Genomic DNA, 23,372 nt, shown 5'->3' with positions numbered 1-23,372 from the left:
AAATTGTTGATTAGATGTTTTTTTTCTTCATTAATTAGGATATTTTCTCTAGATTCATATTGGCCTATCTACTAGAAAAACTAATGGACACTGATAAACAATGAATACTATATAAGAATACATTTGTTAAAAGTTATTCAAGTATAAATTACCAAAGTTAACATAGATAGCTATTGATTCTGTTAATTGCCAAAATAACGTTAACTTTTGTGAACTACCGGTAGCTTTGTAACCCTAGGTAAGACGGTACTAGCTATTGTTATGAGGTAAGGCTGAAGTACCTGTAGTGCTGGGCAGTCCAGCGGAAGCACTGCCCTCCGTCTTGATGGCTGGATAGCCAGCCACACCCACACTGGATCCATTCCCTTCGCTATTGGGCTGGCCGGCGAGCAAGTAGCTAGGAGGCGGGGCGTAGTACTGAGGGAACTGGGCCTGGCCCAGAGAGTTATAGCTGCTGAACTCCTGCAGCATGAGAGACACATACAGAGAATGGACATGAAACAATCAAGGATGGATTTACAGGCTTTGTCCCACAGGGCTCTGGTCAAAAGTATGGCAGTTGTGAGGCAGCCATACTCCATTAGACATACTCCGTTAATGCATTGTGCCTTGACCCTGCACCGCACTGAAGTCTCTGTGGAGATTTTGGTCTTGCCGTAGGTTGTAACTTTACATATGCTCCAGTGACGTTTTGCTACAGAGACTAGGGCAGTTGCAGTGACCATATTAGCGCCACACCGGCAGTCATGACCGCAGTAAAATTCTACATGAAAGTTGAGTCCCGGTTATCTCCTCTTATGCACTCTGGACATGCCTTAGCAGTAGCCTATCCAACTGGATAACGATCTTCAGGTCCTAATGGCCTGCTACTCAGGGCTCTATTGTCCCTCTAACCACTGACAATGCAAATGCAAATAATAAAATCCCATCAAAAACGCACCTCATTGTGATTGATAAATTCAAAGAAAGAAGTTCAACAATCGGTTGAAACGGAGTAGAACATGGCCATTCTGGATGTTGTTTCAAGGCCTAACTACTAAAAAAAAAAAATGGGACAGCGCTTTCTAAGGAGACGGTTCATTCAAAAATACCCATACGCATATTACAGCTTACTAATAAGCATAGGCCTATATAAGCCCAAGCCCCCCCCACCAAACACGATCGTGCCGTTATACAATACATAACCAATGAATAATACACATGGCAGAAAAACATTTATTTATTTATTTTAAATACTGATATCTTTGGTACATGGTCTAGCCTACATTAAACAAATTCTGATTTAGCCTACACTTATAGTGAATTTGTTTAAGATTTTGAATAGCTTAGTAATAGGGATTTTTAGAGAATATCTCACCACTCTTGAGTTTCCATCTACTTCATTCCTATCTCCAGCGCACAGAGAGGGGCTGTCAACAGTTTCATGAAAAATGTTTTGTGAAAACATGTTACTATCGATGTCCCCGAACAGATTTCACTTGGTTTCTCAAATTAAGCACGGGGTAGCTGCTGGAACAGGGTTGGAGAGCCCATGGCAGAGAGTTTGGGCGGAATGAATATCACCTGTGGTGCAGCGAAATTACCGGAGTAGCCTACCTAACATGAGTGAACAAAACATACCGTCGGGGAAAGTGGCCTCCATTCTCTATTCCAGTGCATAAGGATGACATGTCTTTTTTGTCTTGACCCTGTTCCTGCCCATTTGATAAATGGGCCATTCTAAATCTAAATCTATTTTACATATTGGTAAAGACAAGATTAAATTGAGAATAGTCTGATGGGTGAAAATATGATCATTTGATGAGAGAACAGTACGTGCAACCTGAGGCAAGGAACTGAGGCAAACTTTTTTTCATGCAGCTCAAATATCTTTGGATTTCTACGGCCTTCTAATGTTTGTTTCATTTATGACTAAAGTAGCCCCCAAAAATGAATACAAATAAACTCTACATCTAGCATATAGGAACGGTTTCAAATTCTCACTTTTACGCTCAGCACTTTTACGCTCTCGCCCCGGAAAAATATCCGTTCTATTTTATTTAGCTAAGTTCAATTATATGATTCATACTATAAAAGGTAGCCTAGTGGTTAGAGCGTTGGACTAGTAACCGAAAGGTTTCTAGATCGAATCCCCGAGCCGACAAGGTAAAAATCTGTCGTTCTGCCCCCTGAACAAGGCAGTTAACCCACTGTTCCTAGGCCATCATTGTAAATAAGAATTTGTTCTCAACTGACTTGCCTAGTTAAATAAAGGCAAAATAAAAAAATTATAATATATAATAGTGGCACTGGACTTATAAGCATATCTGGTCAGCTAACGTAACAAGCCTACAGCCTATGGCACAGTGTATAGTCAGATAACATACAATAAGGCCAACTCATTCTGTTCTGAAAAAAACCCCACCATTGTTCTTTAGACCACCTAAAATAAATAATGAATGTATTGTGATGGTATATTAAATGTATTTATTAGACTTTAAATGTAGATGTTCCAAAAAGGCACATATTAGTGGCTTGTATGCTGCTTCTATGAGTGGAGCCTTGAGATGCTAAACATGTTTATGTTAATTAACGGTAAATTACTGTGAGACCAGCAGACTTTTGCATGACAACAACCAGCTGCCAAAATTTCATGACCCCGACAGCCCTAACAGAGACCTTTCAGATTAATCTTTGTTGCTTTTTAAAGCCCTAATTTCCCTGGTCAAAGCTAGCCAGTCCTTACCTGGTGAGTCACTGTAGGTGTAGCCGTGGTAGCTGAGGGGATGTTAGTGTACACACTGGATGTAGTGAAACTGGAGCCTGGCAGAGAAAACAGACACCTCAAAACATTGGAAAAACGCAGACAATCCATTTCAATGAATAGATCATTCATGCCAGTGAGCGCAGTAACCGTAGTAGTGAAAAGTGCAAAAACACATCTGCATAAATCATAGCACAGATTTCCTTGTCCAGTAAGCTTGTGCCTGACTTGCACTATGGGACTGTTCAGAACCGTAATGTGCTGGGTTGGATATTTTTCTTCCACATTGCCTTTTCCAGAACAGTTAGAACAACTATTGTGGATGCGTAACCAGGCCAGGCCAGCTCAGCACAGCTTGGCTCAGTTTGGTCCTGTAGTGTGAATCAAGCATATTATTATGAGGTGCACCCTTATTAGCGTTGACAGAAAGCGGACGTTTCCGGTTTTCAGGAACACAGTATTTTCAACCTAACTTCCATTTGCGCTGAATAACAGAAGTAGGGAATCGTCTCAGGCGTCTGTCTACATCTGCTACGTTAGGTTAGATGATGTGAGTCAGGGTGGTGAGATTGATAGATGGCGATGGCTTGCCTTGGCTGGGGTATGAATAGTGCACCTGGCCTGGCTGGGTTGAGGTATATGCAGAGCTGAAGCTGAGAAACCCAGGCTGGCCAACAGAAGGCACTGCATCAGGCAGCCCTGTCTCTGTCTTAACGCCTGGCCACATAGCACCTGAGGGAGGGATGGACAGAGAGAGAGAGAGAGCGAGAGAGGGGGAGAGAGGGAGCAAAAGGTAGGAGAGGGAGTTGTAAAAGGAAATTTAAAAAAGATGTAGAGAAGGAAAAGAGTTAAAGAAAGACCTTTCAGTCAAAGGAGTGAAAATTATTGGAAATTTTAGGGCATTTGAATCAGTGCAAAAGCTTGACGTAGCGTAACAAGCGTAATAATGAACGAACAGAAGCGTAGTGTTGGGTTATTGTGCAGGTGATGTTAGGAGAAGACCAGGGAGGTGAATAGTGTTTGTGTGTGAGAGAGCGAGAAAGATCAAGGACTGACCGAATGGTGGGAGGCCATAGGTCTGTCCTGCCTGGGGGAAGGCGGTGTACACAGTGGACTGGGTCAGAGGAGGGAAGGCCACCTGGCTGCTGTACGACGTGACGGCTGGGCTGTGGGACAGACGGGGACTGTGAGAACTACTGGAGGAAAACTCTCTTCCCAATAGCATGCAGTGGAGAGCTGGGCCCGCATTGATCAATTGTCTCAGCGTAGAAGTGCTGATCTAGGATCCGGTCCACCCTGTCCATGTAATCTGATGCATGATGATTTAAAAAGCCAAACTGTTCCTAGAGCAGAATTCATACCCTGAGACGCATTGAGAATATGGTCCTGGACCCCATTTATCAAGTGTCTCAGATAAAGTGCTGATCTAGGATCAGTTTGACATTTTAGATCATAATAGTTCAGATTATTATGGACAGGGCGGACCAGATCCTAGATCAGCACTTCTACTTTGAGACACTTGATAAATATGGGTCCTGACCAGAACTTTTTAATGTCTAGAGTTTCCACAGACAGATTCTTACATTAACATTTATACAGTAGAACTAGAAGTCATCACACACTGATTACTTCTGGCTGCACAAAGCATTTCCCTGCAGGAACAATAAAGTTTGAATTGAACTGTCATGCAAGTCCCAACATACAAGTAACCCAGTGTTTCCCAATCCTGGTCCTGGGAACCCAAAGATGTACACATTTTTGTCCTATCCCTAACACACTTGACTTAACAAATCAACTCCTCATCAAGCCTTAGATTTGTTTTTTTGAATCCGGTGTGTTAGTGCGAGGAATAAAAAAATAATAATAATGCACCCCTTTGGGTCTCCAGGACCAGAAAACACTGAATAACCTATGACAGCAGACAATACTCACCTGCTTCCATGGTAGATGTGGGAGTTATATTCAGAGGCTGTTGTCATGGTGAGCTCTTTGCAGGTCACCGCTGGAAAAACATGAACAATGGTAGGCAAGCCTCAGCTTAAACACGTTTTACAAAACATGGTCTCACTTTGACAAATTAAAAATAGCACTACACAGCTGATTCAAATAATCAAAGCTTGAGGATTTGAAATCAGCTGTGTATTGTTAGAGCAAAACCCAAAAGGTGCACCCTTGGGGTCCCCAGGACAGAGTTTGGGAAACCCTGTGTAGGATGTTGTGCTCATACCAGTGTGTGTGTAGGGGTTCATGGACTCGTCACAAGCCTGAGGCCCTGCTCCTCCCCTGTCTGAACCAGACTGGTCCCTGTTTCCTGAAATCAAAAAGACAACAGTCAACCATCTACACCAATGAGTGAACTACCACTTATGTTCACTAACGCCATCTACAAGTTCCATCTATTCCTTATATGCCCACACACATGCCAGCAGCATACCACCCTGCATTACACTGCTGGCTAGCAGGGTTGGTCCTGGGCAGTCCCAGGATGGGAGACCAGATGCTGCTGGAAGTGGTGTTGGAGGGCCAGTAGGAGGCACTCTTTCCTCTGGTCTAAAAAAATATTCCCAAATTCCCAATCTGGCCCTCAAACCATCACGGTCACCTAATAATCCCCAGTTTACAATTGGCTCATTCATCATTGGCTCATTCATCGTTGCTGCAAATGAGAACGTGTTCTCAGTCAACTTACCTGGTAAAATAACGGATAAATAAACAATAGATCAGGGCATAAAATTAACACCTACCAAATGTGGGTAGATTTAGGTATTTGCGGGTAAGAATGTATATTTCACCAGCTACTTTGGCGGGTGGTCAATTTGCAGGGCTCTACAGTGAGAGCAGTGCATTCGCAAATGTGAAAATATTCAAAAGTCAAGTATGAGCACTAGAGGTTGACTGATTAATTAGGGCCGATTTCAAGTTCATAACAAATCGGTAATCAGCCTTTTTGGACGCCGATTACATTGCAATCTACGAGGAGACTGCGTGGCAGGCTGACCACCTGTTACGCGTGTGCAGCAAGGACCTTGTGGCTGCAAGAAGCCAAGGTAAGTTGCTAGCTAGCATTAAAAAACAATCAATCAATCTTCACAATCACTAGTTAACTACACATGGTTGATGATATTACTAGGTTAACTAGCTTGTTCTGCGTTGCATATAATCAATGCGGTGCCTGTTAATTTATCATCGAAGCACAGCCTACATCAACTACGCCCAACGGTTGATGATTTAACAAAAGCGGATTCGCGGAAAAAGCACAATCGTTGCACAAATGTACCTAACCATAAACATCAATACCTTTCTTAAAATCCATACACACGTATATTTTGTTAAACCTGCATATGTAATTAAAATAAATTCATGTTAGCAGGCAATATTAACTAGGGAAATTGTGTCACTTCTCTTGTGTTCATTGCAAGCAGAGTCAGGGTATATGCAGCAGTTGGGCTGCCTGGCTCGTTGCGAACTGTGTGAAGACAATTTCTTCCTAACAAAGACCGTAATTAATTAGCCAGAATTTTACATAATTATGACATGACTTGAAGGTTGTGCAATGTAACAGCAATATCTAGACTTAGGGTTGCCACCCATTCGATAAAATACAGAACGGTTGCGTATTTCCTTGAAAGAATAAACGTTTCGTTTTCGAAATGATATGGTCAAATCCAGAAACTATTAATGACCCATGGCTCGTATTTCTGTGTGTTTATTATATTATAATCAAGTCTATGATTTGATATTTGATAGAGCAGTCTGACTGAGCGGTGGTAGGCAGCAGCAGGCTCGTAAGCATGCATTGAAACAGCACTTTAATGCGTTTGCCAGCAGCTCTTAGAAATGATTGAGGCACAGGGCCGTTTATGACTTCAAGCCTATCACCTTCCGAGATTTGGCTGGCAATAGTCAAGTACCTATAAGAACATCCAATAGTCAAAGGTATATGAAATACAAATGGTATAGAGAGAAATAGTCCTATAATAACTACAACCTAAAACTTCTTAACTGTGAATATTGAAGACTCATGTTAAAAGGAACCACCAGCTTTCATAAGTTCTCATGTTTAAGTTTCTTGCTCAGAACTTTAGCTTTTTTATATGGAACATATTGCACTTTTACTTTCTTTTCCAACACTGTTTTTGCATTATTTAAACCAAATTGAACACATTTCATTATTTATTTGAGACTAAATTGATATTCTTTATGTATTATATTAAGTTCAAATAAAAGTGTTCATTGTTCATTCAGTATTGTTGTAATCGTCATTATTACAAATATATAGAGAGAAATTGGCATCAGCTTTTTTATTTGGTCCGCCAATAAAATTGGTATCGGCGTTAAAAAATCATAAGCGGTCGACCTCTAATGAGCACGTGTGAGTTAGAAAAATTGGGCAGTAGCTATTTTCAATGTATGTCTGCTGTTTTGTTTCATAGGTAATCGCACAAAGAAATAGGAATCCTATATCCCACCTCACGCAGCAACACCACTGCCTGCCAGTGAAGTGCAGTGCTGATAGATTCATTTTGAGGCACTGTGCACAGCAATAAAAGTTGGTCTAATTTACTCTAAAGTCCACAAAGTGAGACTTTGTCCTCGTGTTTCTTGGCTATTTACACTTTTTCACAAGGTCGGTTGTTTTTCAACGTTAGTTTGAGTCTGCTGCTTCAACCAATAACGAAGAGTCAGATCCCAAGTCACTCAGGACTCTTATAGGGGCAGCTGAACATTTTGTCTCTGATATTTTGGTTAAAAGACTCAGGTCACCAAAAATTAAATTACATTTAGCAAATCACGGTCATCCATTTTGTGAGTTGCTGGTAGACTTCGTAATCTACCTGCCACAGGGGCTGGTGGATAAAAAAAAGTACATTTTAGGCCCTGCAATAGATGAGCATTTTTTTTTTAGAGCCATTTATTTCTCAGGCTTTCATTTATTCAACTCACCTCCATCAAGCTGGGCATTAGACAAGGAGACATCCTGATCTCCTGAGCCCAAGAGAGTAGGGGGGCTCTGGTCATCACCACCCAATCCCCTAAAAAAACAACATCCATTTACCAAATATCACAAGCCTATTTACTACCCACCGACAGCACTACCTGTGCTAATGAGAGAAAAGTAAAACTGAACCATCAAACCATTCAGTAATAGATTTATCAGTCTAGCCACCATATAGAATCTTTGAAAGGCCATTAATAAGAACAAACACCACTGTACAACCCACAACAGGAAACGATCACAAAATGATCTTCTAGTATATGTGAGAATGCTGAAAAAGCTGACAGACCCTCTCAAATGTCTGCTCTTTCAGTCCCCTATTATCAGAACATAGATCTCATTCATCCGAAGTGGCTTTCTAGAGACAAAATGGGCCAGGTTAAAAAGCGTGTTAGAAATAAACAAACTGACCGTGGCTCTTTATCCAGTCCAACGTTGAGCTCATGCCTTGCCTTCTTGATCTGTGAAAGTAAAACACACATGAATGACATGTTAAAGAACGGTTAAGTCTTAAAACACTTAGAAACAAATTACGACAGTCAATCAGGTAGTGTCAACTTTAGTGTCTGGCAAGTTGTGAAGTAATGTTTAAGGAAAATCTACTCAAAAACCCAACATTGCCACCAATTCTGTCAACAAGAAGTATATTACAAATCTTTTCCGAGATGTGAGATAATTAACTTGCTATCTGTAGTATTGTATAGATTTGGAATCGTGACATTACGTACTTTCAAGGAAAATAGGCACGTTGACATATTCCTTCAATCATTGGATTCCTATCTCCTTTCTATAATATCTCTGGCAACAGCACCATGCAATGCGCACTGGACTAAAGAGGCAGACTAATTGGAAAAATGTGCTAGACCCTCTGTTAAATTACACCTTTCTTAAGGTAGGAATGTAGTAAAAATATGATCAATGGCTCATTCGAGGAGATATCCTCCCGAGTTATGACATTGGCCTGTATTGAAATCTGACATGTATGATAGATGTTTTTTTTTGATCCAAAAGTAATATTCCTATTATCTTTCAGTGTAGTGAGACTTATTCACGGTGCTACGTCATACCGGCAGGATTTCTGCCTGCTTGAACGCCAATAACTCAGATACCCATGAAAAAACATGAAATGACCCAGGGAATCAATAAAAAAAAATCCTGCAGAGATGCAAAATAAACAAATGTAACATTCAAAAATCGGTGAGCCATTCCTTTAAGATGAATGTCTTGAGTCTCAACTCACCGGCAGTTCAGGCAGATCCTGCAAGTCATCCATGTCTGCTGAGCCACGTCCTCCTGACATATCTTCACTCTCTTCGTCTGGGGAGGCTGTCCGGACCCTGCTTCACACAAACACGGTATGCCCAGGGTGAGTGGACAGGACCACTGGTTTAAGTAGCCAGCTATGATCCCCTCCCCCCTGACGCATCTCCGGGTGCCCCCCACCCACCCTACTATCGTAGGAGTTGATCAACAGTGAGGCGTGATGTTGCCTACTGGGGAAGAAGTGATGCACGGTCGGCCTAATCTACCGCAGGGGAGCGGCAGGTGAGGCACGTGCACCGTGGCCCCACCACTCCGGTGTTTACAGTTGGATTAAGGGGAGCGTGCCTCCTTACATGACCTAGCCTACATTTGAGGAAATGTATTCTCTGCGGATTATATGAGCGGCATTAGGTGTTCAGGTGCAAGCTGTCGTATCAATAGGTGGTCCACTGGATAAGATCTAACCTCATTTTCAGCCACCGGCCGCCCCCTTTAGCCTCCTCTCGGTGTGCCCTGGCCATAGAGCCCTGATCTAACTGGCATTTGCGGGAAGAGAAGGGAGAAAATAGTATTTTAGAATTTCCCACCTGACCTAATTTATCAGACACTTGTTAAAGAAACCCGTGCACATGAACAGGATGCCAGCCACCTGAATTATAGACATAAATCGAGGCACGTGTCCCAAAAACATTTACACAACTCTTCCTAGTAAAACGGACCACTACATATTTTTTAGGAACCATTTTTGTACACCATGCAGCTTACGTCAGAACATCTTGCAACTTTCTCTGTAAAGCTAACTTTTGTCAAGTTCATATATTCTACAATTGGTTTCTCTTTTCATTGTCAGTAGGCCCATCCATTTTCAGCATTGATATCCATAACATCTAAGTGTTGATATTTGATGGCTCATAGCTTCAGAAGCTTCTGCATTCACCACATTGTGTGCGCTTGTTCTGAGATGTATTTTTCAGACTTTTACTGAAGCAATTGTTGACATTGAAAATGTGTTTTAGCTAAGATACGCTTAGAAAATTCACACTAAAATCTAATTTCTCATATGTAGCAGTACTGTTCTTTATTTCAGATAAACACTTATCTTTCTATCAACGATCTTTTAAAATAGTCCTGGGAGTGTATTTTTCTAATTAAAGTGACCCAAAACATACGGACTTCATCCAGAGTCCTGAAAAGTGGATTAGTACATGTATCATTTGCATATTTTGTATGCAAACAGTATCAGAAAAATTATAATACAAAAAAATTGAAATATTTGTGTTAGATTATAAATCAGTTTTATAGCATTCTTAGTATGAATAATTGTCTTTATATATCCTTAGACATTAATTTCAATTATTTTATATATCCTTAGAGATCAATTTCAATTATAAATTCAAGCTCTTTGTGTATGAGAAGTAATTATTTAGTGGCCTGCAGTAATGTGTACTCCCTATAACTCAAGGCCTCTCCTGACTGATAAGAAGTTACGTGATATGCAGAGAAATCCTGGGTGATGGAAGAGTACTGAAGTGCATATTTGTGGAAAGGAAGGGGCAAGAGCTACGGGTGTAAGTGGACACTGCACTGCACTGAACGTATGTTTTCACAGTCTTATGTCCAACAATTAAATGGATTTATTTTTAAAAAATTGCTCAGAAAATTTTGGGTTCGAAATAAAACCATAACCAAATTCAGCCCGCAAGTTGGGGAACCCTGGTGTTTACCTTCAATTGGTTAAGGTTAATTTGGATATATCAAAACGAGAAGAAAAACCCTATTTAGGTTGTGGTGCCTTGCATCAGGGATGCAAACTGGTAAGGGCCCAAAAAGGTGACACTTTCCCTCCCCCCACTGAAACATACAAAAAAAATCCCTGCTTTGGAGGAAATGCAGGTTAACTAATTAAAACAAAGAAAATGATCTACATGATCAGCTTGGGTGTAAAAGAGTGGTTGACGTGAACCTAACTCACAGCTAAAAAATGTAAAGAAAGCAATCCAATGTTATTTGTTGCCTCGTCTTTACTGCAAATGACACTGACGTCTTGAGAAAAAAAAAACAATACACTAATATTGCAGTTAGCCATGACAGCCTTTATAATAGAATGCTTGTGACCACACACACAAATATTGCACTTGGGGAAAAGGACATCTTAAGTAGAAATAGAATGAAACAGGCATTCTATTTTTGCTCTATTATAGTGGCCACTATATACATCGATTAAGTGCACAAGACTACATGTGTGCAAAAATAACATTCACTGAGTAAAAAAATAAATAAACAAAAAGATAATCCCCCCTCTCACTCACACGTGTTACTGTCAAGTTCAACAAAAGCAATATCTTTGGGCTACATTATTACAATGTACACTTTCTGGCTTTGGACATCTGTTCTACAATGTGCTAGCAAAAGTGAGAAAGGGGGTGTTCCTTTCACCTCTAGTGGCATCCAGGTTAAACCAGGCCCAGCTCCAGCTACACTTGATCCCTGAATCCACTTGTTTAACAAGCATTTTCTTTCTTTTTTTCTCCCCAATTTCGTAGGAGTAGCTTGTCTTGTCTCATTGCTACAACTCCTGTACGGGCTCGGGAGAGACGAAGGCTGAATGTCATGCGTCCTCCGATACACAACCCAACCAGCCGTACTGCTTCTTAACACAGCGCGCATCCAACCCGGAAGCCAGCCGCACCAATGTGTCAGAGGCTACACCGTGCACACCTTGGCTAGCGCGCACTGCGCCCGGCCCGCCACAGGAGTCGCTGGTGCGCGATGAGACAAGGAGATCCCTACCGACCAATCCCTCCCTAACCCGGACGACGCTAGGCCAATTGTGCGTCGCCCCACGGACCTCCCGGTCGCGGCCGGTTACGACAGAGCCTGGGCGCGAACCCAGGGACTCTGATGGCACAGCTGGCGCTGCAGTACAGCGCCCTTAACCACTGCGCCACCCGGGAGGCTCAATGCCTCATTTTCAACTAATTCTCTCATTCTGAAAATTAACCACATACTGTAGAGGGAAAACATTAGTGAACAGATAGTGGTTAATTTGATAGCTAGTTAACATTTCACACAGATTGACAGGGTCCAGTAAGCAACTAACGCATTACAACTTTGAGGAACAGTGTTTTGCTGAAAATCTCCAAACACACATCACTCGTTCGCTTACAGCCAGTAGTCATCCAAAGCCCCCCCACCCCCAAACTTATCTCATCGGATCTACACGAATCACGTAGGTCACCTATTTTGGATTCAAAACAGCGAAAGAAGGAAAACCATCTCTGTAGCACTCCACCAATCAGGCCTTTATGGTAGAGTGGCCAGACAGAAGCCACATGACACCACACTTGGTGTGTGCCAAAAGGCACCTAAAGACTCCCAGACCATGAGAAACAAGATTCTCTGGTCTGATGAAACCAAGACTGAACTCTTTGACCTGAATTCCAAGCTTCACGTCTGGAGGGAACCTGGCACCATCCCTACGCTCAAGACCTCGGACTGGGGCGAAGGTTCACCTTCCAACAGGACAACAACCCTTGGCACACAGCCAAGACAGTGCAGGAGTGGCTTCGGGACAAGTGTCCTTGAGTGGCCCAGCCAGAGCCCGGACTTGAACATCTTTGGAGAGACCTGAAAATAGTTGTGTAGCGAAGTCCCCCATCCAACCTGACAGAGTGTGAGATAATCTGCAGAGAAGAATGGGGAAAACTCCAAATACAGATGTGCCAAGCTGCAGCATCATACCCAAGAATAATCAAGGCTGTAATCACTGCCAAAGGTAAAGTTCTGAATAGTTATGTAAATGTGACATTTCCGTTTATATACACACACACTTTCCTCCCGTGTGGCGCAGTGATCTAAGTTGTGATATTGCAGTGACGCCTCTATTGCATGCTCTAGCATCACTACAGGCGTCACTACAGACCCGGGTTCAATCCCAGGCTGTATCACAACCGGCCGTGATTGGGAGTCCCATAGGGCGGCTCACAATTGGCCCAGTGTCATCCAGGTTAGGGGAAGGTTTGGCCGGGGGGACTTTACTTGGCTCATCGCTCTCTAGCAACACCTTGTGGCGGGCCGAGCGCACCTCAGTCATCAGTTGCTTCCGGGTTAAGCAGGCAGGTGTTAAGAAGATCGGTTTGGTAGGTCAAGTTTCGGAGGACGCATGACTCGACATTTGCCTCCTGAGCCCGTTCGGGAGTTGCAGCGATGAGAAGATCGAAATTGGGGAGAAGAATGGGGGTAAAAAAAATGCAACAAGTGGAAACATTTCTAAAAACTTGCTTTTGCTTTGTCCTTATGGGGTAGTGTGTGTAAATTGAGGGGGGAGGGGAAATTTAATAAGGCTAGGATTGCAAATTTTTGGGAATATTCAGAGGTGGAAACTTTCCGTGGGAATTAATGGGAATATATGCAAATTATATTAACACCATTTAAATGTAAATGCTTTAAAAAAATATTTACCATATCATATGGAGACAGAAACATAAACCTAAGTAGACAATTGCAAATGATTAAATCCTGCAAATGATTAAATCCTTCCAAAAAAATCTATTTAGTTACAAATTGAACCTTTAAATGAGTTGACTCTTCACATGGGATGATTTCACTGAACAACAAAAGGGAATATTGAACAATCCCCAATGATTCATCGCATCTCCCAAAACCGTTTTCAACATACATCTGTAAACCAATAGTCTAGAAACTAAAGCTTGTTGTCTTCCTCTCAGGCGTCCATGTCTTCTCCTTAGACCTCTTCAATGTCAAACTCTTGAACATCAGACTGAGGCCTCATCTTCACTATGACTTTCCAACCTTGTTGAGGATGGCTTGTTGTCAGGCTCAAAAAGCCTCAAATTTGCCAACATGGCCACCAATTTTTCAACCCTTGTATTGATCAGTGTTTGTGTGTTCCCAAACAAGAACCAGTTGCGCTCTGAGGCGGCTGATGTTGGTGGGATTTGGAGGATGATGGAGGCAACAGGGGAAAGAGCCTCAGATCCACAAAGTCCCTTCCATCAGGTGGCATATTGCATCTCCATCCCAAAGCCCTTGCTTGGAAGTGTACCTCGTAAGACTGCCGAGAACCTTGCCCTCATCCAGGCCAAGGTGGCGAGACACGGTAGTGATGACACCATAGGCCTTGATCTCTGAACCAGACTGGATGCACTTGCCAGCATACTTGGGGTTCAACATGTACGCTGCAGCGTGTATGGGCTTCAGGCAGAAGCCTTCATGCTTTTTGATGCATTTCAGAACTGCAGTTTCCTCTGCTTGGAGCAACAGTGAAGTGGACAGGGCAGTACGGATTTATTTTTTTACATCTGCAAGCAGAGTTTGAACATCAGACAGGATGGCATTGTCTCCCTCAATCCGTGCAATGGCTACTGCTATAGGTTTCAGGCTGCTTACCACTCTCCCCCAAAATACATCATCCTGGAGGATCCTCTTGATGGGGCTTGTCCATATCGGCAGACTGTGATATGGCCATTTCTTGCAGAGACTCCTTCCCCTCCAGGAGACTGTCAAACATGATGACAACACCAACCCAACAGGTTTTGCTGGGCAAGTCCAATGTGATACTCTTATTCTTCTCACTAAGCTTGGCGAGGTAGATTGCTGCTATAACTTGATGACCCTTCACATACCTAACCATTTCCTTGTCTCTCTTGTAGTGTTCCTATTCTTTTCAGTGCCATGATGTCCTTGAGGAGAATTTTCATTGCATGAGCAGCACAGCCAATGGGTGTGACATGAGGGTAGGTCTCCTCCACTTCAGACCAAGCAGCCTTCATGTTAGCAGCATTGTCTGTCACCAGTGCAAATACCTTCTATGGTCCAAGGTCATTGATGACTGCCTTCAGCTCATCTGCAATGTAGAGACCGGTGTGTCTGTGCCCTTGTAGAATACTGGTTGAGGGGTGGAGATGTAGTTAATTGTTCCTTGCCCACGAACATTCAACCACCCATCAGAGATGATTGCAATAAAGTCTGCTTTCTCTATGATTTGCTTGACCTTCACTTGAACATCCAGCAAATGAGTAGATAAAGCATGTCTGGTTGGAGGGTGCATGCTGGTTGAAGAACATTCAGAAATCTCTTCCAATACACATTGCCTGTGAGCATCAGAGGTGAACCAGTTGCATATACAACTTGAGCAAGACATTCATACCAGCATTTCTCTGACTACGTTCCTCCATTGAATAAAAAAACTCCTGATTCCAGGAGGACCATGAGCTGTTGCTATCGATAAGGTGTCTGAATCATTATTTTCACCTCGAATAGAGGTAGAGGGACTTTTGTCAGAGGTTGCTTGTTGTGAGCGGTGAGGGAACTTTATGCACTTGGCCAGATGATTCTGCACTTTTGTTGCATTCTTCACATAGGATTTGGCAAAGTATTTGCACATTTATACAGCTATTCCTTCTACATTAGCTGCAGTGAAATGTCTCCATACATCAGATAGTGCCCGTGGCATTTCCCTGTAAAGATTAGAAAAAGAGAGAAAAAAAATTACAATTCCATGTAAAGATAAATAGATTAAACAGCTTTTGTAAGATACATGTTTTAAAATGAAACATGGAAACAGGTGACTTAACACTCAGTGAGCAGGCTCAAGCAAGCTAAAACCCACATGGTAGCAAAAACTAACTAGAAGAAATTGTAAACAAGTTAGAAATGATTTAAAACACACTTTGCTGTAGGCTACTATTTCCTAGTTAACAAAAAAAATAATGTACGTCATACAAAATATATTCACCCCACCCAGTATTGTAATCAAAACTTACCAGAAAGCATGTAGTCCTTGGCTCAGACAGTGTAGTAGTGTGGGCTCAATAGTATCTCATTACTGTGAAAAATCTTGAGCATCAGCTGTACACGTGATGGAAGAATGCACTGTGCATGCATAGGGTTGCAATTCCATTGAATTGGGGATAGTTTAACCAAAATATGCCACAAGACCTAGAATTACCTTGTGCATCCCACAAAAAAATTAACTGTTATAAGCTACCTTTTTTGATGAATTCAAGCAAAATTCCCAGGCTTAACTTCCCATGGAGAAATTCTGGAAATTTACCGTAAGGTTTCAGACACTTTGCAACCCTAAAATAAGGCTGTAACATAACAAAATGTAGAAAAAGTCAAGGGGTCTGAATACTTTCTGAATGCACTGTACACTCCCCCCAAGGGGTACTATAGACACACATTAAAAGTTACATTTTATATTTTGTGCATTCTGAGACAGTAAAGTTGTGATATTGCATGCAAATGTAACATCCATAATGCTAGAACTGCTCAGTAGTACTAAGACCAAAAGGCAAAGCTGAAGAATTCAAATGAGGGCACCTTTGACTAAATAAAAAGCCAAAAATATCCATGTCATTCGCAGTGCAGTGTAAACTTCTAAAATTTTAAATACGAATTTAATCTGATGGTTTAAAGATTTGCAAACAGCCCTGGCATTTTCTATTGAATATAGGCATATTGTGAATCTGGCCTTTATAATCTAATACAGTGTTAAGATCTGGCTTGTGAGACTATTGTGAACCCAATGCAATCTCTGTTGTCCTGACAACCATACAAAAGCTCGAGCTACTCACGGCACCTGCTGTCGACATAGGTAACCTGCTGTACTGTACACAGTGATCAGCTGATGTTACCCTATGGTGTTTCCAGTTCTCAGAACCGTCACTAAACTTCTAGCCAGCTGAATCACAACACACACAGGCACTATAGTATGCTTTATGCAAAACAATGAAGCAAGCCTACAAGCTCCACAGACACTGAGGTATGAATCTTTATTTATTATTATTTTTAAATAGGCTATACTGTAGTCTACTTCAGTGATCATTAACTAGATTCAGCTGTGGGTGGATTTCTTTGTCGAGCGGATAGTCACGGGGCAAGAACATAATTACAAATACAAATGCTGGGCTAAAAGAAAATAATTTCAAGCTTTGCTTACATTTGTATACGATACTTGGGCTCAGATTTCTCAAGTTAAAATACATTTTTTTCCAGGCGTTTTTAGTCTTATGTCCAACAATGAAAATGTAACTTTATTAAAATTGGGATGTCTCTGTGCTGCCTATGAGTATTGTCTTGATAAGCAAACATTGTGTGTATGATGATCTTACTGTTACTGTTACTGCCTCCTCTAAGACATTGTAACATTTACAGGAGCACTGTGCTGATTTGACTTAATCTTTGTCCAGGAAAACCGGCCCTACAGTGCCTTCAGAAAGTATTCACACCCCTTGACGTTTTCCACGTTTTGTGTCACTGGCCTACACACAATAAACCATAATGTCAAAGTGGAATTATGATTAGGAATTTTTACAAATTAATTAGAAATAAAAAGCTGAAATGTCTATAAGTATTTTCTCCCTTTGTTATGGCAACCATAAATAAGTTCACTATCACTGTGTGTAATAGTGTTTAACTCATCTCTGTATGGTCCCTCAGTGGAGCTGTGAATTGCAAACTGATGCAACCACAAAGACCAGGGAGTTGAACATTGAATAACCCTTTGAGCATGGTGAAGTTAATAATTACACGTTGAATGGTGTATCAATCAACCCAGTCACTACAAAAATACAGGTGTCTTTCCTCTCAGTTGCCAGAGAGGAAGGAAATCACAAGGATTTCACCATGAGACCAATGGTGACTTTAAAACAGAGTTTAATTGCTGTGATAGGAAAAAACTGAGGATGGATCAACAATATTGTAGTTACTCCACAATACTAACTTAAATTACAAAGTGAAACGGAAGCCTGTACAGAAAAATATATAAATAAATTCTGCATTCTGTTTGCAATAAGGAACCAAAGTAAACATGAAAAAAATATGGCAAAGAAATTACATTTATGTCCTGATTACAAAGTGTTATGTTTGGGGTAAATTCAATACATCACGAGAACCACTCTTCATACTTTCAAGCATGGTGGCGGCTGCATCATGTTATGGGTATGCTTGTCATTGGCAAGGACTAGGGAGTTTAAGATTTAAAAAAAAGCTAAGCACAGGCAAAATCCTAGAGGAAAACGTGGTTCAGTCTGCTTTCCACCAGACACTGGGAGACAAATTCACCTTTCAGCAGGACAATAACCTAAAACAAGGCTAAATCTACAATGGAGTTGCTTACCAAGAGAACGTTGAATGTTCCTGAGTGGCCTAGTTACAATTTTTTATTAAATAGTTGTCCTGACGTTGCCCTCTTTGGGTACAGCAAGCCCCATCCCCCTCTCCCTGCCTCCCCCTTGCCTCCTTCAACTAGGCTGCTGTGGTCAGAGGGAGGTCGTAAATTCCCGAGGAGAAGACCCTGCCTCATGGCCACACAGTATAAGAGAGTGAATTTTCATAGAGAACAAAGGAATTTCTTCCACCTCACAGAACTTGAGGTCCGAACAAATTTCATGTTCCGGAAAAGGTATAAAAGATCGGTGAAGACTCCAGCTACGAACTGGTCCGTTTGTTACAACTTGTGGAAGCTCATGGGAGATGGTGTGGCCACATTACCATAACGCTGTTTATATAATAGCCTCAGATATGAGGTTTACATCTAATTGTTGTATAAGATGAGTGAGTATGATACTGTTTACACAATTTTACAATGTGATGTTGGACTGTTTAATGAAGGAAACTCCAATTCCCTTTTGAGAACTAAATCAGAGGACCGCCCCAGAGCCCAGTTAGGGTCAGGCATCCTGGGACAGCCCCTTTTCTGCAATTCCGAATAAAACCCAACTTTGAGAAATTATCACCAGACCATGTTTCTCTCAATCACAGGAGTACAAAGGTTGCAGACCATTGCTGAATCTTTTAACCATACCGCGTGGTTAAACTCAGACTATACCAACAGAATAAGAACAAGTCTTTGATATTAATTACTAGTCTGAAGCTAGGAATTCGGTATCATTGAACACGAAGAACGACAACCACCGAAACATCCATTCTATAACAAATGAATTCATGTCAATCTGAACTAGAGAGCGAGAGGACGAAACTCTCCAACAGAAACAAACTTTTCAACAGCGATCAAGACGACACACTGAGCGTAAATATGTATTGATTGCAATTGTTCCCGAGTGAGCAAAGGATTAGCATTTCAAATGTTATAATTGTCACTCTATAGGTGACTTCTCAGCTGACTCCCCCTTTTGTCCACCAAGCCACGATGCCGGTTTAGCCCACTAGGGCACATTCCCCTATCATTTCTTGAAAACATATGTACCTTGTTTGTTTGTTTATGCATTTCTGTGAATTACTTAGTAATAAATACACGATTTAAGACAATTGATGTATGGATGACTCATAGTGAAGACTGGGTTCGTGCAGATAACCAACAATTTACGACGTTTGGAATGAGACTAACGTGAGGTAAAGTAAATAATTCATTCATCAGAAGACTATGGATCAGATATGAAAATATCTGAAAAGTTATTTTAGGAAATGATAACTTTGTAATCTGAATATTTTCCTTGGTGCCCCGACTTCCTAGTTAATTACGGTTACATGATTAATCAGTTTGATCGCATAATACTAATTACAGAGAATCTTTGATAAAAACGAAGTCTTCAATTTAATGATAGATTTCAAGACTATGTCGTGTCTTTACTATGGCATCTATGGCAAGACTTTAAAAAAATATTGTCCGTCTAGCGATGATCAACAACCAACTTGAAAGTTTGAAGAATTTGTTAAAGAATAATGTGCAAATACTGTACAATCCAAGAATGCAAAGCTCAGAAGTTTACCTAGAAAGACTTACAGCTGTAATCACTGCCAAAAAGTGATTCTAACATGTATTGACTCAGGGGTGTGAATATTTACGTAAATTAGATATTTCTGTGTTTCATTTTCAATACATGTACAAACATTTCTAAAGACACATTGTATGTAAATAGTGAGAGAGAGAAAATATTCCACCCATGTTGAATTCAGGCTGTAACAACACATTTTTTAATTTGTCAAGGCGTATGAATACTTTCTGAAAGCACTGTATACATTTTTTCTGAATAACGTAGCTCATTGAGCTTGATTTGATTCATATTAAACTTAACATATAGGGCCCGTTTCCCAGAAACAGATTAGGCCTGAACCTAAAACTAGTCACGGACAAAAAAAAGCAAGCTCAGCATGCTTTTAGTTCAGGACCAGGCTAAATCTGTGTCAAGGAAACCAGCCCATTGAAAACTGATGTACCTTTGGATTCTGTTCTTGCTTCTTTCTGACTCGTGGACTATTGGTAACAAATAACCTACTGTCTAGCTGGATTTCGATAACATCCTGCTATGGTTTCAATTAAATTATTTTAATTAAAAGCTACTCGATTATAAGCTTTGACCTTCCTAGTAGTAGCTAGCTAACGCAGGTAAAAAACAATGACAAGCTGGCAGCATGCCATCTGTGGTGGCGGTAGCCATCTGATTTTACACACTAACGTTAGCTTACAAAAAAAACATTAGTCCGCAGGAAAATGTCATTTCAACGTACTCTGTCGAGGGAATTTGAGAAAAAAACATCTAAATGAAACAAACGTGAGTCTGTTGTAGACCCATGCAGTTTCTGTTAACTACCTCATGGACATGTCAAAATAAAAGTCCCACACAAGTTCTTGGTTTTACGTGTGCAGGCAGGTATGGCGCACGTGTAGGATTTTGACATGAGGTTTAGTATATTAGAGTCCCCAAGCTACTCTCCCCCAGATATTAAGATACAGCTAGGTAAACAGAGAGGAAGTGGGTCTACAATAGACCCACGTTTGGAATGTCCGTTTAATTTGTTTTTCTCAATCCCCCCCTGCATAAGGACCAACACTACGGACAACAGGCAGAACACATTTAAATGTAATTAACTTCAGGCTTCCTGCGGACAATTCCGTTTTTTTACAAGATAATTAGAACATCTGGTGGTAGCTGCTTTTAGTGTGTAAATACTAGCCTTGTTAACGGCAGCTATGGTGGTGGGTGTCTGAGGCTGACTTTAGACTGTCATTTCAATACATTTTGAATGATAAGCGTGCAGATGATAGTAAAATAGCTAGCCAATTTTGCCTCCAAGGCAAATCCAAGTTCAATTCTATACTAGTGAGTGGGGGGTACTAATAAGTAATTAGCATGCCCAAAACAGGTGTGCTAACGTTAACTGCTCCACGCTCAACACTGGTTCCTAATTTCTATTAATCTTTATCCAGGAACTGTATGTATACGCGATTAAGTGTTGCTAGCGATGGCACGCTTACTAGAACATTCTACATTTGTAGAGTCAAGGACAGCTTGTGAAGGTGAAGTCCAGTTATTGCTAGCAAATACGATGTCTAGCTAAGTTAGCCAAATTACTACGTTACTTATCCAACGGACTTTTCATTTTAGCAAACTAGGAGGAATTGAAAATCTATAGATATGGTTTTATATATTGCAATTAGCTGAGTACCGGGAACATAGCTAACTAGAAAGATTTAGCTAGCGCATAGCAAACGGCATTGTTTTTAGCTAGCTAGCCAACGCTCTCGGGATGCTATGCTAGCTAACGGGGTATTACCGCAACGTGTTGTAACTTCCCTTCCAAAGTTAGAAATCGTTATCGCCCGTGGGTCTACATTGGAGTTAGTCAAACATAACCTTACCATTGGTGTAATGTATGTTTGCTTTAGTCGAATATCTTCGTACTGAATCCACACCGCTTTGTCTGTTCGACCACTATTTAGCAGGAAGTTTTGATTATTCATGTTACGCCGTGTGCAAGGTCCTTGCAATCCGGGATCTTTGGGACGTCACTACCCACCATTGAAGCTGAAATATTAAATGGTTAAGGGATACTTTAGATATGTTTGCATCAAATTGACTGACTTGTCGCAGATAAAAGGCTGTGCATGATGATGTATGGCACATAAACATACCTTTTGCGGTTAAATTCCCACGTGATGAATAAAAAAGACAAGTTAAATGGGTTTCAATCGCATTTTCAACTATAATGGTTCTCACTTTTTTTGTTTTTGCGTTATATAGCAAGTGTGCCCACTGGTATTGGCATGTGCGCTCTAGCCAACTGCGCACATATAACCTACAAAATACGATTATTATGGATAAAAGAGCGAGATTATATTGTTATTTGTCAAACGGCAGCCAAGCATCAATGATCATGTCATCAGAATAAGACCCTTGATATTTATTGGAAAGGAGCATCAACCTCATCAATCACTCATCAATCATGCAAATGTATTTGTAAAGCCCTTTTTACATCAGTTGATGTCACAAAGTACTGTACAGAAACCCAGCCGGAAACCCCAAACAGCAAGCAATGCAGGTGTAGAAGCACCTCCACCATCATTTTGCACTTTGACCACACTGTGAAAGTCATCATAATTTATTTCATCTGTAGCCTAATAAACTGCATGCTTTCCCAACGAGTCATAGTGGGAAGACCACACATCATTGCATGACTCTACATTTATTTTGATATGATGGTTATTATATCAATATATACAGTGGGGAGAACAAGTATTTGATAACCTGCAAAATCGGCTGTGTTTCCTACTTACAAAGCATGTAGAGGTATGTAATTTTTATCATAGGTACACTTCAACTGTGAGAGACAGAATCTAAAACAAAAATCCAGAAAATCACATTATATGATTTTTAAGTAATTAATTTGCATTTTATTGCATGACATAAGTATTTGATCACCTACTAACCAGTAAGAATTCCGGCTCTCACAGACCTGTTAGTTTTTCTTTAAGAATCCCTCCTGTTCTCCACTCATTACCTGTATTAACTGCACCTGTTTGAACTCGTTACCTGGATAAAAGACACCTGTCCACACACTCAATCAAACAGACTCCAACCTCTCCACAATGGCCAAGACCAGAGAGCTGTGTAAGGACATCAGAGGTAAAATTGTAGACCTGCACAAGGCTGGGATGGGCTACAGGACAATAGGCAAGCAGCTTGGTGAGAAGACAACAACTGTTGGTGCAATTGTTAGAAAATGGAAGAAGTTCAAGATGACGGTCAATCACCCTCGGACTGGGGCTCCATACAAGATCTCACCTCGTGGGGCATCAATGATCATGAGGAAGGTGAGGGATCAGCCCAGAACTACACGGCAGGACCTGGTCAATGACCTGAAGAGAGCTGGGACCACAGTCTCAAAGAGAACCATTAGTAACCCACTGCGCTGTCATGGATTAAAATCCTGCAGCGCACGCAAGGTCCCCCTGCTCAAGCCAGCGCATGTCCAGGTCCGTCTGACGTTTGCCAATGACCATCTAGATGATACAGAGGAGGAATGGGAGAAGGTCATGTGGTCTGAGACAAAAATATATATTTTTGGTCTCAACTCCACTCGCCGTGTTTGGAGGAAGAAGGATGA

General features: G+C 41.2%; 1 protein-coding gene across 8 annotated transcripts in view; it reads right to left on the bottom strand.

Annotated features, from left to right (window-relative positions):
* The window catches only part of LOC110488098 (protein phosphatase EYA3), a 28,507-nt gene extending 6,741 nt beyond the window's left edge, over positions 1-21,766 (bottom strand). For 2 of the 8 annotated variants that reach the window (XM_021560112.3, XM_090227812.1), the window contains exons 1-10: positions 21,628-21,761; positions 8,980-9,079; positions 8,151-8,200; positions 7,688-7,776; positions 4,971-5,054; positions 4,676-4,745; positions 3,800-3,909; positions 3,335-3,475; positions 2,726-2,802; positions 282-462 (exon numbers count right to left, since the gene is read on the bottom strand). In XM_021560112.3, the coding sequence (XP_021415787.3) occupies positions 282-462; positions 2,726-2,802; positions 3,335-3,475; positions 3,800-3,909; positions 4,676-4,745; positions 4,971-5,054; positions 7,688-7,776; positions 8,151-8,200; positions 8,980-9,039 (862 nt within the window). In that variant the 5' untranslated portion in view covers positions 9,040-9,079; positions 21,628-21,761. Of the gene's footprint in view, positions 1-281; positions 463-2,725; positions 2,803-3,334; positions 3,476-3,799; positions 3,910-4,675; positions 4,746-4,970; positions 5,055-7,687; positions 7,777-8,150; positions 8,201-8,979; positions 9,080-21,627 lie in introns of all 8 variants that reach the window. The other 6 variants (XM_021560111.3, XM_021560113.3, XM_090227813.1 and 3 more) reach the window with 3 other exon arrangements.
* Positions 21,767-23,372: the final 1,606 nt, after the last annotated feature.

Source organism: Oncorhynchus mykiss, chromosome 30 (genome assembly GCF_057628025.1).
Source record: "Oncorhynchus mykiss isolate SJ-2025 chromosome 30, ASM5762802v1, whole genome shotgun sequence".
Classification (NCBI taxonomy): Eukaryota; Metazoa; Chordata; class Actinopteri; order Salmoniformes; family Salmonidae; genus Oncorhynchus; species Oncorhynchus mykiss.
The sequence above is the reverse complement of the archived record's forward strand: the minus strand, read 5'-3'. Positions and strand labels throughout refer to the sequence as shown.